Source organism: Bufo gargarizans, chromosome 4, assembly GCF_014858855.1.
Source record: "Bufo gargarizans isolate SCDJY-AF-19 chromosome 4, ASM1485885v1, whole genome shotgun sequence".
Lineage (NCBI taxonomy): Eukaryota > Metazoa > Chordata > Amphibia > Anura > Bufonidae > Bufo > Bufo gargarizans.
The window spans coordinates 490,179,174-490,193,049 of NC_058083.1; the positions used below are offsets into that span (position 1 = coordinate 490,179,174).

Consider the following 13,876-nt stretch of genomic DNA (forward strand, 5'->3'; position numbering starts at 1 on the left):
ATTTATTTTAAGGAATTGTAGGTCTTGACCAAGATTCTTAATTATCTTGGACAATCCTTTTAAGATGGAGAGGTCTACTGCTGGAACACATTGACTTCCTAATCAACTTAAAGTGGGTCTATCACCTCCAAAATCAGTTTCAAAGTAAGCGTTGCACCATGAAGAAACAAGAAAGGTATAGTTATGTTTCGGTTCACCTACCCTTCATGGTGATATGCTTACTTTAAACCAGACTTTGGATGAAAGTTACAGAATCCCTTCAATGGCTACTCCAACCCACTAACAAGACCTCTTCAATAGGTCGCCCTACACTTGTTTCACATCCTTGGCCATCAGCTCGATTCATAAACATAAGGCATGACATTTTCCCTCCTATTCCTGTTGTTTTTCGATGTATTTATCTCCACTGCCGCCTGTACAGTAATTATATATTGTTACACTAAATGACAGTAAATTAAAATAGACTTCACCCTCGGGGAAGGAAGATCTGCACATGATGCGATTTCCTCCGTAAGAGTGGCACACTTTTTTTTATTTCTGCTAATTTGTCACAGCGAACTATATGTGAAGTTTTTATCGTCTTATTTGCTGCGTTTGACATAAGCCCAGAGGTTATAGGCACCTGCGAGGTGCAGAACTGGTACGTTTGACGATTTTATCTACCTGTCACAATACAGCTCTTCTCCGCTGTCACACCTGCTGTTACTAATTGCTTCAAGAGCAGGAAAGGACATTTTTAGCATTTCAGTAAAATTATCGAAAGGCATTGATTCTACGCTGCTGCACAAACACATATCCATTATATGGATTCACAAACAACAGATTGCTTTTAAAGGGCTTGTCCAAGATTTTTATATTGATGGCCAATCTTCAGGATACGTCATCAATATCAGATCGGTGGAGGTTCAACTCCCAGCACCTCTGCCAATCAGCTGTTTGACGAGGCCGGTGATGTCTCAGTTCATTGGTCATATGAACTAGGAGCAGCTCAGTCTCTCTCCAGTGATGGGGCTGAGCTGCCGCACCACTCTCCGTTGCAATTTGTGACTTTTCCCTCGCTCCCGCCAGGTCTAAAAAAGTGGGCGTGGTGTGGGCAGGGAAGGGGACGGGTGCCTCTTCATAACTTCAGCTATCCACCACCAGTGCAGGGGTTTTATTAAGACCAGCGTCTAAAACGCTGGTCTCAATAAATGACCCCCATAATTTTTCTCTCCAATATGGGCACTTATAAACATGGGCCCAACCCAGATGCCTTCAGCTGCCAAGCACACATGTAGCAGATCAGTCAGTTTCATAGGTACAAATCTGCTGACAGGTTAATTGCCCTGCCTGAAGAGGCAGTGGCACAGCAAACCAAGCACAGCGCCATACATTGTATACTGGCCGCGCTTGGTATTTCAACTCAGGCACATTCATTTGAATGGCATTGATCCTACCGCTTTAATAGGTCAGTACTTTCCACTGCAGCCTTTCCCATACTTTCCTGTAGCAACCAATCAGCGCAGCTTTCATTTCTTATTGTTCTCTTGATTGTGAAGTGTCCTGGAGGAAGAAGTGGACTTTGGATGTTTGTGGACATTTGCCCCTATTTCTGCTATGCAAAGCCATCAAATAACTTTTTAGTGCATTCGAAAGGGTTAACTTGCACTATGATTTATTTATTATTATTTATTTACACTTGTGCTGTTTTATATTGAACTGCATTTTATGTCATATCCTGTTCATTTGCACTGTACTTTGGAAATGTAATAACAATTCTGGAGCATCTGTTCTTATGTCTCTATGTTGTGCCATTCCTTTATTATTCCTACTAGTAAGGGTACAGAGAGGTGGTAACTAGTTGGGGGGGTGTACCTGCACAGACTCACACTATCCAATCAGTGCTGCCATTTTCATACTGTGCAGGTACACCCCCCCTCCAACTGGTTACCTACCCCCTGTACCCTTACTGCAGACTGCTAGAAATTCATTCATAACTTCTAGTAGAAATAATAAAGGAACGGCACAACATAGAGACATAAGAATAGATGCTCCAGAATAGTTATTAAATAGGGAATGCATAAAGCTATTAAACAGGCATGTCAGGAGTGGTGACAGGTCCTCTTTAATGCACATCCAGCTAATACTGAGAGACTTTGGGACTTTTCAGTCTCTACACCGAGAAGCTAATAACTTTTTATTGCTATTAAAAGGGACTATTAGGAGCTCAGTTGTGGACGGGGAAAAAAACAGACACAGTAAACTTTTGACTGCCTGGTTTAGTTCTATCAGACGGTTGTTTATGTCTGGAAACTGCTTACTCATTCCTGCTGGTTTGTATTGAGGCTCAATACTATGGCAGCCTTGAACTGCAATATTGTTTCTGTTAGGCTCTGCTTCTCCAGCTTCACCCTTCCCACTGGAGGGTTCTAGATCAGTCAGAAACTGTATAAATTAGAGTGGACAGAGCCCTTAGAGGTCTGCAGATAGAGACCAGTGTTTAGTAGGAGAGACTCTGCCAGAATGCACGAGTGACCAGAAGACACTAAGACAGAGGAATACCTTGCCCAACGACTGAGCCACAGACACTGCTCCACCAGCCCTTTGGCCAGGGTATCAGTCTTCTTAGAGATGGGACAGCTAACTCAGGCCTTTCTGCAGCACAGAAACTTCTGGAGACTGGAGAAACCAGCTCAGTGCCTCGTATTCATTGCTTTGTACTTCGATTTCCTCGAGTAAAGAAGCACACTGGTTTACTGCAGACCCTGAGTCTCTGGACTTATTTACCGTTAGGGGATACCATGCCTTACTATCTCTTCTAGAGAGCAGCAACATGCAGTGACACCTTGACAATGTCCATGAGACCCAGTGTAGCATTGGGGCCACCCAAACCCAGCCACTACAATTGGTTGTTATGGACAACAATCAATTTTTTGAAGTTTCTACTCCACATGCTACACAAATTGTGTCAACCATTGTAGGATGACTGCCACCTCCTCAAGCTTTTGTATGAAGTCATCTGGTTTATCAGAAGGGCCAGTTTCTCTATCTAGTGACCTTCTGACTTTACTTGTCAATGGTTTGACCCTCTCATATACTCTCCTACATGTGGAGTCTCAGAGGTAAGGAGAACTCACTTTTAAAAACTATAGTAAGCACTTGTCATTCATATTCCAGTAAGAACGTGCATTCCTCATTCTTAGAACTTTGTGTTGTGCTGTGCCTTTGTAAATGTATGAATAAATTCACAATGGGGGGGGGAACATTATCATTCTTCTTGTCAATAGGGTCAGCACTGATCAGGCAGTGTCAGAATATGTAGAGACTTGTAAGACTGTAAGGATGCCCCCTCTACCTCATTAGTTCTGCTGATCTGGGGGCTTTTTGATTTTTATATGTGCCTACTCTTTCTCTAGTAAAGCCCTTGAAGTCATTTCGCAGGGCTTCACGGGATAAAGCTTCACCAGACAATAACAGCTGGACCAGTATTCACAATCAAGATCAATCTTTTTTTATGAACGTTATACACATGAATCACAAAACAATTAAAATGATTTGCTTCCTATTTATGCAAATTTGTGTAATTAAATGTCAATCATATAAAGATTGTAGATTGAAACGACAATCATTGAAAATAGTTACACAAAATAATATATATCTGCTATGATTCTGTCCATCGTGTAAGACAACAATGGTGAATGTTTGTTGTATAACCTCGGCACGCTGGGTATGCTGGGAGATGTAGCATCCAGGCTTGTCACTTTTTGAAATGCTGGTTATATTTCCATATATATTTCTTTGATCTATTTTAGAACTTGTTTTTATTGTGTTCTGCACTCTCTGGTCTTGTCCATGTCTTCTCCATCAGTAGGGATACGTTTTCGATCAATCTCCACCTGTATAGTAAAATAAGTAAGTGTAGGTTACGGTCATTTTACCATAAGGATCAACATGAAGATAAGTGTTTAAAGGACTGGTCTGTAATAATGAAAAACTTTACCAAAGAGAGGAAATGTGGCTAACATAGTAAACGGACCAGTGCTGACCTGTCAGGCCCCTCTCTGCTAAAGAGCCACCGCTCCAGGTCTCTGCCCGTCTATATTTATTTATTTATACGCACTGATATAGCGCTACTATATGTCGCAGCGCTTTACAGACTTTAGCTTCACTCTCAGTTTACAATTTCGGTTAACCCCTTTAATGCACTGAGTGCACTGTCTATATACTGAGAAGTTGGAAATCTTACACAGTTACTATAAGGGACTATTCAATATTTTGGAGGGAAAAAAATACATATTTACCTTTTTACTAAAATGTGCAACATTGTCTCTGTTTAGGCTGTGACTCTCCACTCAGGGGCGGACATACCGCATGCACAGCCGGTTCGGTTGCACAGGGGCCCAGAGCAGGAGGGGCCCTTTCTTACCTACAGCAGGGGGAGATGAGCGCTTCCACTGTGCTTAGGACGGCGATACAGATGGATGCTGCGGCAGGGCAGAGGAGAGGCGTCTCCCTTCCCCAGTCCTCTCATAGATTGCAGGCCTAGTGCCTATAGCCTATCAGAGACAGGTGCAGGCGGCGCAAATGACATCATCCCACTGTCTGAGCCGTACAGCGCGGGACACAGGCCGGAAGAGGCCTGTATTGCATCGCGGAAAGCAGCAAGGAGGTAAGTAATAAGTATATGTGTTTATTCTTTTTTTTATTTACACTTTGCTAGGGGCCCTATCTGGCACTCATGGGGGCATCTACTGAGGCCCTATCTTATGTAGTGGCACACATGGGGGGCACTATGCAGGAGGAGCACTATGGGGGCCCTATTTTAAATACTGACACACATGGGGGGCACCATGGAGGGGGGAGTACTATTGGGGCCCTATTTTATATACTGGCACACATGGGGGGCACTATGGAGGGGGAGGAGCACTATGGGAAGCTCTATCTTATATATTGGCACACATGGGGGAACTATGGAGGGTGAAGAGCACTATGGGGAGCTCTATCTTATATATTGGCACACATGGGGGCACTATAAAGGGGGAGGAGCACTAAGGGGGTCCTATCTTATTTACTGGCACACATAGGGGGAACTATGGAGGGTGAAGAACACTATGGGGAGCTCTATCCTATATATTGGCACACATAGGGGCACTATGGAGGGGGAGGAGCACTAAGGGGGGTCCTATCTTATTTACTGGCACACATAGGGGGAACTATGGAGGGTGAGGCGCACTATGGGGAGCCCTATCTTATATACTGGCACACATCGGGGCACTATGGAGGGGGGAGTACTATTGGGGCCCTATCTCATATACTGGCACACATGGGAGCCACTATGGAGAATGGGGGAAAAGGAGCTCTTGGGGTCATTATATAGGGGAATTATACTGGCACACATTATGGGGGCATTTTATACTGGCACGTTGTCAGTCACCATAGGGACAAGGGGAGGTGCACTTTTGGTGCACGATATAGGAGTATTTTATACTGGCGCAAATTATAGGGCACTATGGGAACTTTGGCTCAACTGGGGGCACTAAGAGTTTTTTGGGCACACAGTAGGGGCATCGGCACACATTATGAGGGTACTATGGGGACATTGGCTCTACAGGGGGCACTAAGAGGAGGTATTTTTTATACTGCCACACAACAGGGCACTTTTATGTACTGGCGCACATTATAAGGGGGCATTTTTCTACTGATACACAAAGAGTTATAAAGAGAATTATTACTACTGGGGGCATTATGGTGGGCTTTATTACAGTTGAGGGACTAAGAGGAACTTGAATACTAGTATGAGCACTATAGAAGCATTATTACTTCTGAGAAACAGTGGGGCCATTATTACTTACTTTTTAGATGGTCAGATCAGCGGGCCCTCACCCCTAATGTTTTAGAGGGTCTCCAGCAGGCCCTTGCTTCAAATGTTTATAAGGGTCACCAGCAGGCCCTCACCCCTAATGTTTTAGAGGGTCTCCAGCAGGCCCTTGCTTCAAATGTTTATAAGGGTCACCAGCAGGCCATCAATCATAATTTTTCAAGGCTGTGTATGATGTCCTCCTTTATGTGTAATAAAGGGTGTATTGGAGTGCTGGTTCCTTGTAATTTTTGGCAGCCCTTTCCCTTAGTGCATAGGCTTTATGAGTGTAGGAGTCCCACTACCTGAACTATTGTACCACAATGTGAATGAGGCCCTCCTTTATGTGATATACAGGTTGTATAGGAGTGCCTCTTCCTTGTAATTTTTGGCAGCACTTGCACTTTATATACAAGTAAATATACAGGAAAGAATGCTTACTAACAATGTTTCCTCTTAAATCGATTTTATCTTCGGTTTGGTGCGTATTATTGTCAGTCTGTAAAAGTGCCGTACTACTCGGACAACATCGTTCCCAGCAGCGACCAGGGAGTCCAAGATGCATCCAGACATCCTCCCCATGCTGTTCCTGAACCATTTCGGTGGTGTTTCCACCAATTTCTGACCTTTCCTATGAACCAGGCAGGCACCCTCCCCTCTTTAGAGCAGGGGGTGCCTGGTTTAATGCTCAGGTTCTCCCATTGACTTCCATTATACTCGGGTGTCATTATCTATCTATCTATCTAATCAGACTGTCAATTTAAAATCACAAGGTCATCTTAAAGATTCCAGCCCCTGTGTGCCTCAGGGTACATCAGTCACACACTGTACTGCTAATATCCAGTATTCATACATCTCACACATCATTCATGTATACTGTATATGGCACCTTTTATCCCTAGTCAATTCTCAGTATTTTACAGAATCTATATATATATATATATATAAAGAAAAATGCAGTACCGTGCAGCACCATACTGCTCTACTGTAAAAAAAAAACTTTTCAGCGGAGTTAGCACGTTCTTTCAGGTAAGCTACGGTTAAGCATTAACATTTCATCACATTTTAGGCCATCATTAAGCAGCTTGGTCTGAATACTCCCAACGCCAGCAGTTTCGCTGAATGATATCATCTTTCAAAAACTGATGATTCAAGCAAGTTTATGGTGACTGTTTCATTAGGAGAGTTGCGTTTTCCGTAAGCTCCCACTGTTACATTTTGTCTGGATGGTCATTCACTCCGCTACCAGTCACGGGAAATTCTATTAATATAATGTCTTACCTTTTCCTTAGATGACTCCTCTTGTATACCACATAGTGAGTCTTATGCTTAGAATCAGCTAAACCATATGACACTTCTACCAAAAGCAAAAGGTACAGGTGTAGTGTCCCACTAGGTATGGGTGGGCACTACACAAGGGTCAATTGGTGTGCGCGTTACTCCTACTCACAAGGAACGGAAATGTTATATTTCATTGTGCATTTAATGTATGTTCTAATGTGTTTTTCTATGCAATGTACCCCTGTATGATGCAATAGCAGGCCTAGTTGGGTGTAGTTAGACATCCCAGACACTAGAGGGAGATAGGGAGCCCCTAGTATAAATGTCCAGGCCCAGACAGGGAGAGTTAGTGCAGAGTCAGGAGTCTGAGAAGACAGAGGTTAAGAAGCCTGCTCCTGTCATGCAGCTGGATAGCCCTGGCTGCTAGTGATGTCCAGGAGGCTAGTGAGAAGCTCCAGCCTGCCTGAGAACAAGAGAGCCCGAGTTAGCTCTGAAGATACCCCAGTTGCAGGACCCAACCTCCTGGGAGAAACCCACAGTCATCCACTTTACAAGAGAGGGCGATCCAGGGTAAAGTAAGTAACCCTGATGGGCAGATGCAAATAGAAAGTGCAGCAAGAATCTAATACCTGAGGAAGATAGTAACCAAGGATTTAAGCCACCCTTTAGGCATCCGGGCCTTGGGAGATAAAGCCAGAGCAGGAGTTCTAGAAAGGACAGTGTACATTGATTCTGGGGAAAGGTACAACCTGCTGCTGAGTGCTTGTGAAGTTACCCTCTGCGTATCTTGCATAAATATTACCTGCCATTGTGTGAATAAGCCTACTTGTGGAACTGTGATTGAAAGACTGTCCTACTACCTGCTGTACAAAGTTGGATTGTTCAGTAAAGTTACGTTTGGTTCACTATTCTACTTGTGTACCTCCATCATTCCAACTACCAACCGGTGTGCCAGCGTCCATAGGCACTGGCGTCACGAATCCAACAGGGACCTTGCCCCAGGCACTCAAAATACCTGTAACATCCAGGGCACCTCATCCACCATCAGGCCTGGTCCCTATATACAGAGTGTGCCCCAGAGGAACAGTGTCTACCACCCCTTCACTGCCACGCGCCTGCCCAGGGTTCTCCAATACAGTGAGTACCCTCGATTGCCCATAACCGTGACCTCACTTCGCTATACCCTGCAGGTCTGGCGTGTTGCATAGGAACAACGGGAAAAACTCAGAGGAATTGTCGCACCGGAGCATTTTTGGCATGTCAATTGTTCTTTTTTGTTTTTTTTACTAAACTCCATCCAGAGGATTTTGCATATGGGGTTAAGGGGTTATTTCCATCTTGGACACTGGGGACATATCGCTAGGCCTGCATGTGCGGCCACCCTCTATTCATTTCTATGGGACTGCTAAAAGAGCCGAGCAGCAAGCTTGGGAAGTGCACCGCTCAGCCTTCTCCTGCAAGTACGTGTATCTGTGCTATCTGCAACATTTTCAGGGAAGAGTTCAGTTTACTTGTTTAACCAAGTCGGCCTGACTTTTATTGTGAAACTTCTACTGTAACACCCCAGAGTGGTGTTACCACTTCTGCACCTTGCTACTGTCTTTATTGGTCTAACCTCATGTCATCTTGTGTATTTATTCCAGGTCCTCCACAATGTGCATGCAACTGTTATGTACATATGTAATGTGTCTGGTTCACCAGCAGGTGGCAGCAAACACGGCAGAGATGTACTTAGATAGAATAGAACCTACCATTCCATTCTAACCCCCTCCTCTGGATTAAGGTGGGCGACTCCTACTTCCTGCAGGAAGGGTGGGGCAGAAGTTCTAGTTAGTCTAGCTTACCCCCTGCTAAGAGAAAAGTGTGCAGGGTCCTGTCTCTGCTGGACGTGCCCACGCCAGCCAGAGCACTTTAAAGGGGTTATCCCATCTTAGACAATGGGGGCATATCGCTAAGATATGCCCCCATTGTCAGATAGGTGTGGGTCCCACCTCTGGGACCCGCACCTACAAGAAGAACGGAGCAAAGAAAGTTGAGGAGGGCGCACCGTGCGTGCGCAGCCACCCTCCATTCATTTCTATGGAGCCCTCCCATTAACTTCAATGGGAGAGGTGGGGAGCTGCGCCTGGTGGTGGACGGACCCCGGGAAACTCGGGGTCCTCCAGCCACAACTCTCCCCGACTCCGTTCTCCTTGTAGGTGCAGGTCCCAGAGGATATGCCCCCATTGTCTAAGATGGGATAACCCCTTTAAGCTCTTCTGGCCATGAAGGCCAAAACTTCAGGAGCCAGGAGGAAATTTCCCTGGCATCACCTAGAGTCAGACTACAGAGAAAAAGTGCAGCTTACTGACGAAGCCAAGTTACCTATTCAGCATATCAGTACAGCAAAGAGATAGAAAGCAAGCAGAGTTATTGAAGAACCCTGCCAGCTTAATGCTAAAGCCTGCTGGAACCAAGACAGAGCTTGAAGATTGTTTTGATGAATGCTCAATTAAGTAAAGCTGCTGTTAAACTACATACAAGATGTCACGAACCAGCGGGTGTGAACCCACTGTGCCACGTGTCTCACACCCTGTAACAGCGTTGTCTGAGTGTGCCCGTCGATTCTTCACAGTACCCCTGATGGTGAGTATAGACTTTCCTGAGGGGTACACCAGGTTGCTACCTCTTGAGGAGGGAAGGCACATGAGGCAGCTGGTCCAGGCGGACCAGGAGATACCCGAGTAGGTACCAGAAGTACAAGCGTAGTCAGGCAGTGGGGGGTCATTACCAGGAGCAACAGAGCAGGACCGAAGGATGAGGCAGAAGCGTAGTCAGACAGGCAAAAGGTCAGGACAGGCGGCACAGGACCAGGTCAGGCAATCCGGGTCGGCAACAGGAGATTCAAGGCAAATAGACAGGGATCAGACGAGTAGCAGAATCCAGGAACAAAGTTTAAGTCAGGAGCACACAAGAGTATCAAGAACTTAGCAAACACATGGACCTTGACACTGAGGCATCTGGGAAGGGGGCTGAGCCACCTAAGTACCTGCAGGAGAGCCTGGATTGGTCAGTGAGGTCACATGACCCAACCCATGCAGCCCAGGGAGTGATGCGCGCCGCCCCTAGGGCTGTGTAACATGAAACCAGCAGCAAGCATGCTGTGACCAGGGCTGAGTGGAAACTGTGGAGCGGAATCCTCAGCACCACAGCACATACAGCGACAGAGCCCAGGACTGCAGCGGTGGATGGAAGGATCATCTCTGAGCATTGCGCCTAGGACCACGGCGGTAAGCGGGGGGAACAGCGACGTACCGCAGCCGCTGTTACACAAGGTCTGGACTCAAGTTTTTCTATTATCCCTCAATTATTCCCCCTATTTATTGCTTCGGAGCTAAAGCCTGGGGTCCAGCCGTATCCAAGTAGGAGCATCGTGACACACATAGAGAGACATGTTAGGCTGCACTATACCACTCGACATTCCAACACCTGGGATGCGTCACATAGAGGACCCTAGGGGGAGGCGCCCGTTGTACCACCAGACAAGGGACTGAGTTATGACTAAGGACTAAGTGTCTGAAATGCGTCAACTGGTGTTGGAGTGTGAGGTTTTGATCCACATGCTGTAATTTTCCTACCACGAATAAAGAGACAAGCGACACAACAATTACTTTGCAGTTCTGGAACTTCATTTATCATTGTTTTGCTACCAAAGGACACAAACCAGGGTGTGCCCCGAGGGAAAAAAGGCTGCGCCCTGCCCTTCATTGTGCTTGTTCCACTGTGAAGCTGTGCATGCACAGTGTGCTCTCTGTTCACAGAGGGTCCCGTTTTTGATATAGGAGTGGGTCCTGGAGTTGGTACATATGGGGAAATAGATAGAATAAATTAGATAGATTAGATATAGATAGACAGATACAGTAAATAGATAGAAATAGATAGATATCCAAAGCAAAAAGGAACAGCAGCACAGTCTGTTAGGTGATACTGGGGTGCAATCCCTCTGGGACAATAGGCAGTAGTCCACTGAAAGATCCAAAATGTAAAAGTGAGGCGGCACTCCAAAGGTAGTGGATGGCGGTGGACCCGTTTTTTCCCAAGGCAACGTTTCAGACCAGCCTAACGAGGCCTTTGTCAAGCTTGTCATTTTTGCATTATAGTTAGACAGATATGCCCTTCTTAGAGAATGGTTATACCCAAGTACTGCCATACAATAGAGAATAGTACTTCCATACAGTGCCCGCATACTACTACCATGCAGTATCCAAATAATACTGCTATACAATGTCTAATAAGAGCCCCTGGTGAAGGTTTACATGCCTCATTCTCCGTGTTCTCCTTTGGGGGTTTTCTAGGAAACACAAAGCTTGGGCAACTGCCCGGTTTGCCGCACTCTAAAACCGTGCCCACTACTTCGACTTCGACAGGATAATGTGTAGATGCTGTAACTTTAAAAGCAAAACATTCTGCAATTTTTTACATTTGCAGAAGCCAAAAAGTTCTTTTCACGTTACATTTACGTTTAGTGAACCATCCTAGCAGCACAGTCACCAGGATAAAGCGACGGCCATATGTCGGTAAGACTGACACCTCGATTGATGTTAAACAATGTTTTTGTGTCAGAGTAGAGACTGGAGAGCGGTGGCTGGAGAATTTCTCCATGCATAGAAATTATGAGCACATTATGGATGACAGCCTTGTGAGGTTTGTACGGATTTGCTGAACTGTATGTTTTCCTCTTGTTTTGAGCACCAAACCAGCTGACACAGCCATTCCTGTGTAGATGATAAAATGCATATATTTATGCACACCATAAAGAGGATGGGCTCATGTCTGAGCAGGCTATACAGCAATGTCTGCTTCAGATCAACTAGTTTAGATGTTGCTGTCACCGAATCCCAGATTGCTCTGAAAGCCCCACAAGCAATAAAGTCCTGCCTGTCCGAATCTAATCAGAATGTATAATGTTCCATCAGGTCTCCTTATGTCCTCCAATAACAATTTATATGTGATGTAAACCATTCAAACCAAATGTGGAAATCAATAATACCTGGATGTGGTAGCAGGCCTTTTGGGTGACTTGTTTATGGGGCTGGAGATCATTCTCGACGCCCATTGATTTCACCTCTGCCCCAGAGACACATGTAAACGGCATAATAAACTGCACATTTGCCATCGGATTCCAGCTGCGAGGTATCTCCTGGTCGGAGCCCAGCTCAAGCTTACAGGATAAACTGTGCGGCTGATCAGGACCTTCAAAAAGAGCAGTGAAGAAGGTGTTAGAACAGGGGTGAAATAGTCCTTCATAGGTGTAACTACCAGGGTAGCAGGCATGGCATCTGCTATGGGGCCCCGATGACTAAGGATGCCCATCTCCACTCAGACATGCAGTACGTGCAGTTTGTGATGTATATGGTCAATGGAAGAGTGCATTAGTTTTTGCATTATTTCTGTGCTGTGACCTCACTGATTCATTTCTGTACATCACTATTGTCATATGACTGTGAGCCTTACTGCTGTGACATCATTGGGCACATTATGCCTGTGCTGTAACTTCACGGTGTACATAATCCCACCAATGTGGCATCACTGTGTGCATTATCCCACTATTATGGCATCACTGTGTGCATTATCCCACTATTGTGAAATCACTTATCCCACCATTGTGACATCACTTAACCCACCCTTGTGACATCACTGTGTACATTATCCCACCATTGTGACATCGCTGTGTATATTATGCCACCATTGTGACATCACTGTGTGAATTATCCCACTATTGTGACATGACTGTGTGATCCCACCATTATGACATCACTGTGTACATTATCCCACCATTGTGACATCACTGTGTACATTATCCCACCATTGTGACATCACTGTGTGAATAATCCCACCCTTGTGACATCACTGTGTGCATTATCCCACCATTGTGGCATCACTGTGTGCATTATCGAACCATTGTGACATCTTTGTGTGCATTAGGCTACTTTCACACTCGCGTTTGGTGCGGATCCGTCATGGATCTGCACAAACTCATCCGTTCAGATAATACAACCGCATGCATACATTCAGAACGGATCCGTTTGTATTATGTTTAACATAGCCATGACGGATCCGTCTTGAACACCATTAAAAGTCAATGGGGGACGGATCCGTTTTCTATTGTGCCATATTGTGTCAGTGAAAACGGATCTGTTTGGCTCAGTTTCGTCAGACGGAAACCAAAGCGCTGCAAGCAGCGTTTTGGTGTCCGCCTCCAAAGTGGATTGGAGACGGAACGGAGGCAAACTGATGCGTTCTGAGTGGATCCTTATCCATTCAGAATGCATTAAGATCCGTTTTGGATCGCTTGTGAGAGCCCTGAATGGATCTCACAAACGGAAACGAAAACGCCACTGTGAAAGTAGCCTTATCCCACTATTGTGACATCACTGTGTGCATTATCCCACTATTGTGACATCACTGTGTGCATTATCCCACTATTGTGACATCACTGTGTACATTAGGAAAACCAACATAGTCAAATGCTTCTTATATTCATGCTACCAAAAGGTGGTCATGTTGGTGTGGGGCCCCATTCTAAGTTTTGTTATGGGGCCCCATAGGTTCTTGTTACACCCCTGAATCTGAGATTGTCCTCAGTGCATGAATGTATTAAAATATAATGAAGTGTGGAGGCACGGACAGAAACACCACGGAAGCACTCCGTGGTGCTTCCGTGGGGTTCCGATCCATGCTTCTGTTTCGCATCTCCGTGATTGCAGACCCATTCAAGAT

At 45.3% G+C, this 13,876-nt stretch overlaps 1 protein-coding gene across 2 annotated transcripts in view; it reads right to left on the reverse strand.

The window, feature by feature from the left end:
- Nucleotides 1-3,474: 3,474 nt before the first annotated feature.
- The window catches only part of STON1 (stonin 1), a 128,137-nt gene continuing 117,735 nt past the window's right edge, over nt 3,475-13,876 (reverse strand). For both annotated transcript variants that reach the window (XM_044292486.1, XM_044292485.1), the window contains 2 exons: nt 12,147-12,349; nt 3,475-3,875 (listed from right to left, as the gene is read on the reverse strand). In XM_044292486.1, the coding sequence (XP_044148421.1) occupies nt 3,801-3,875; nt 12,147-12,349 (278 nt within the window). In that variant the 3' untranslated portion in view covers nt 3,475-3,800. The remainder of the gene's footprint in view (nt 3,876-12,146; nt 12,350-13,876) is intronic.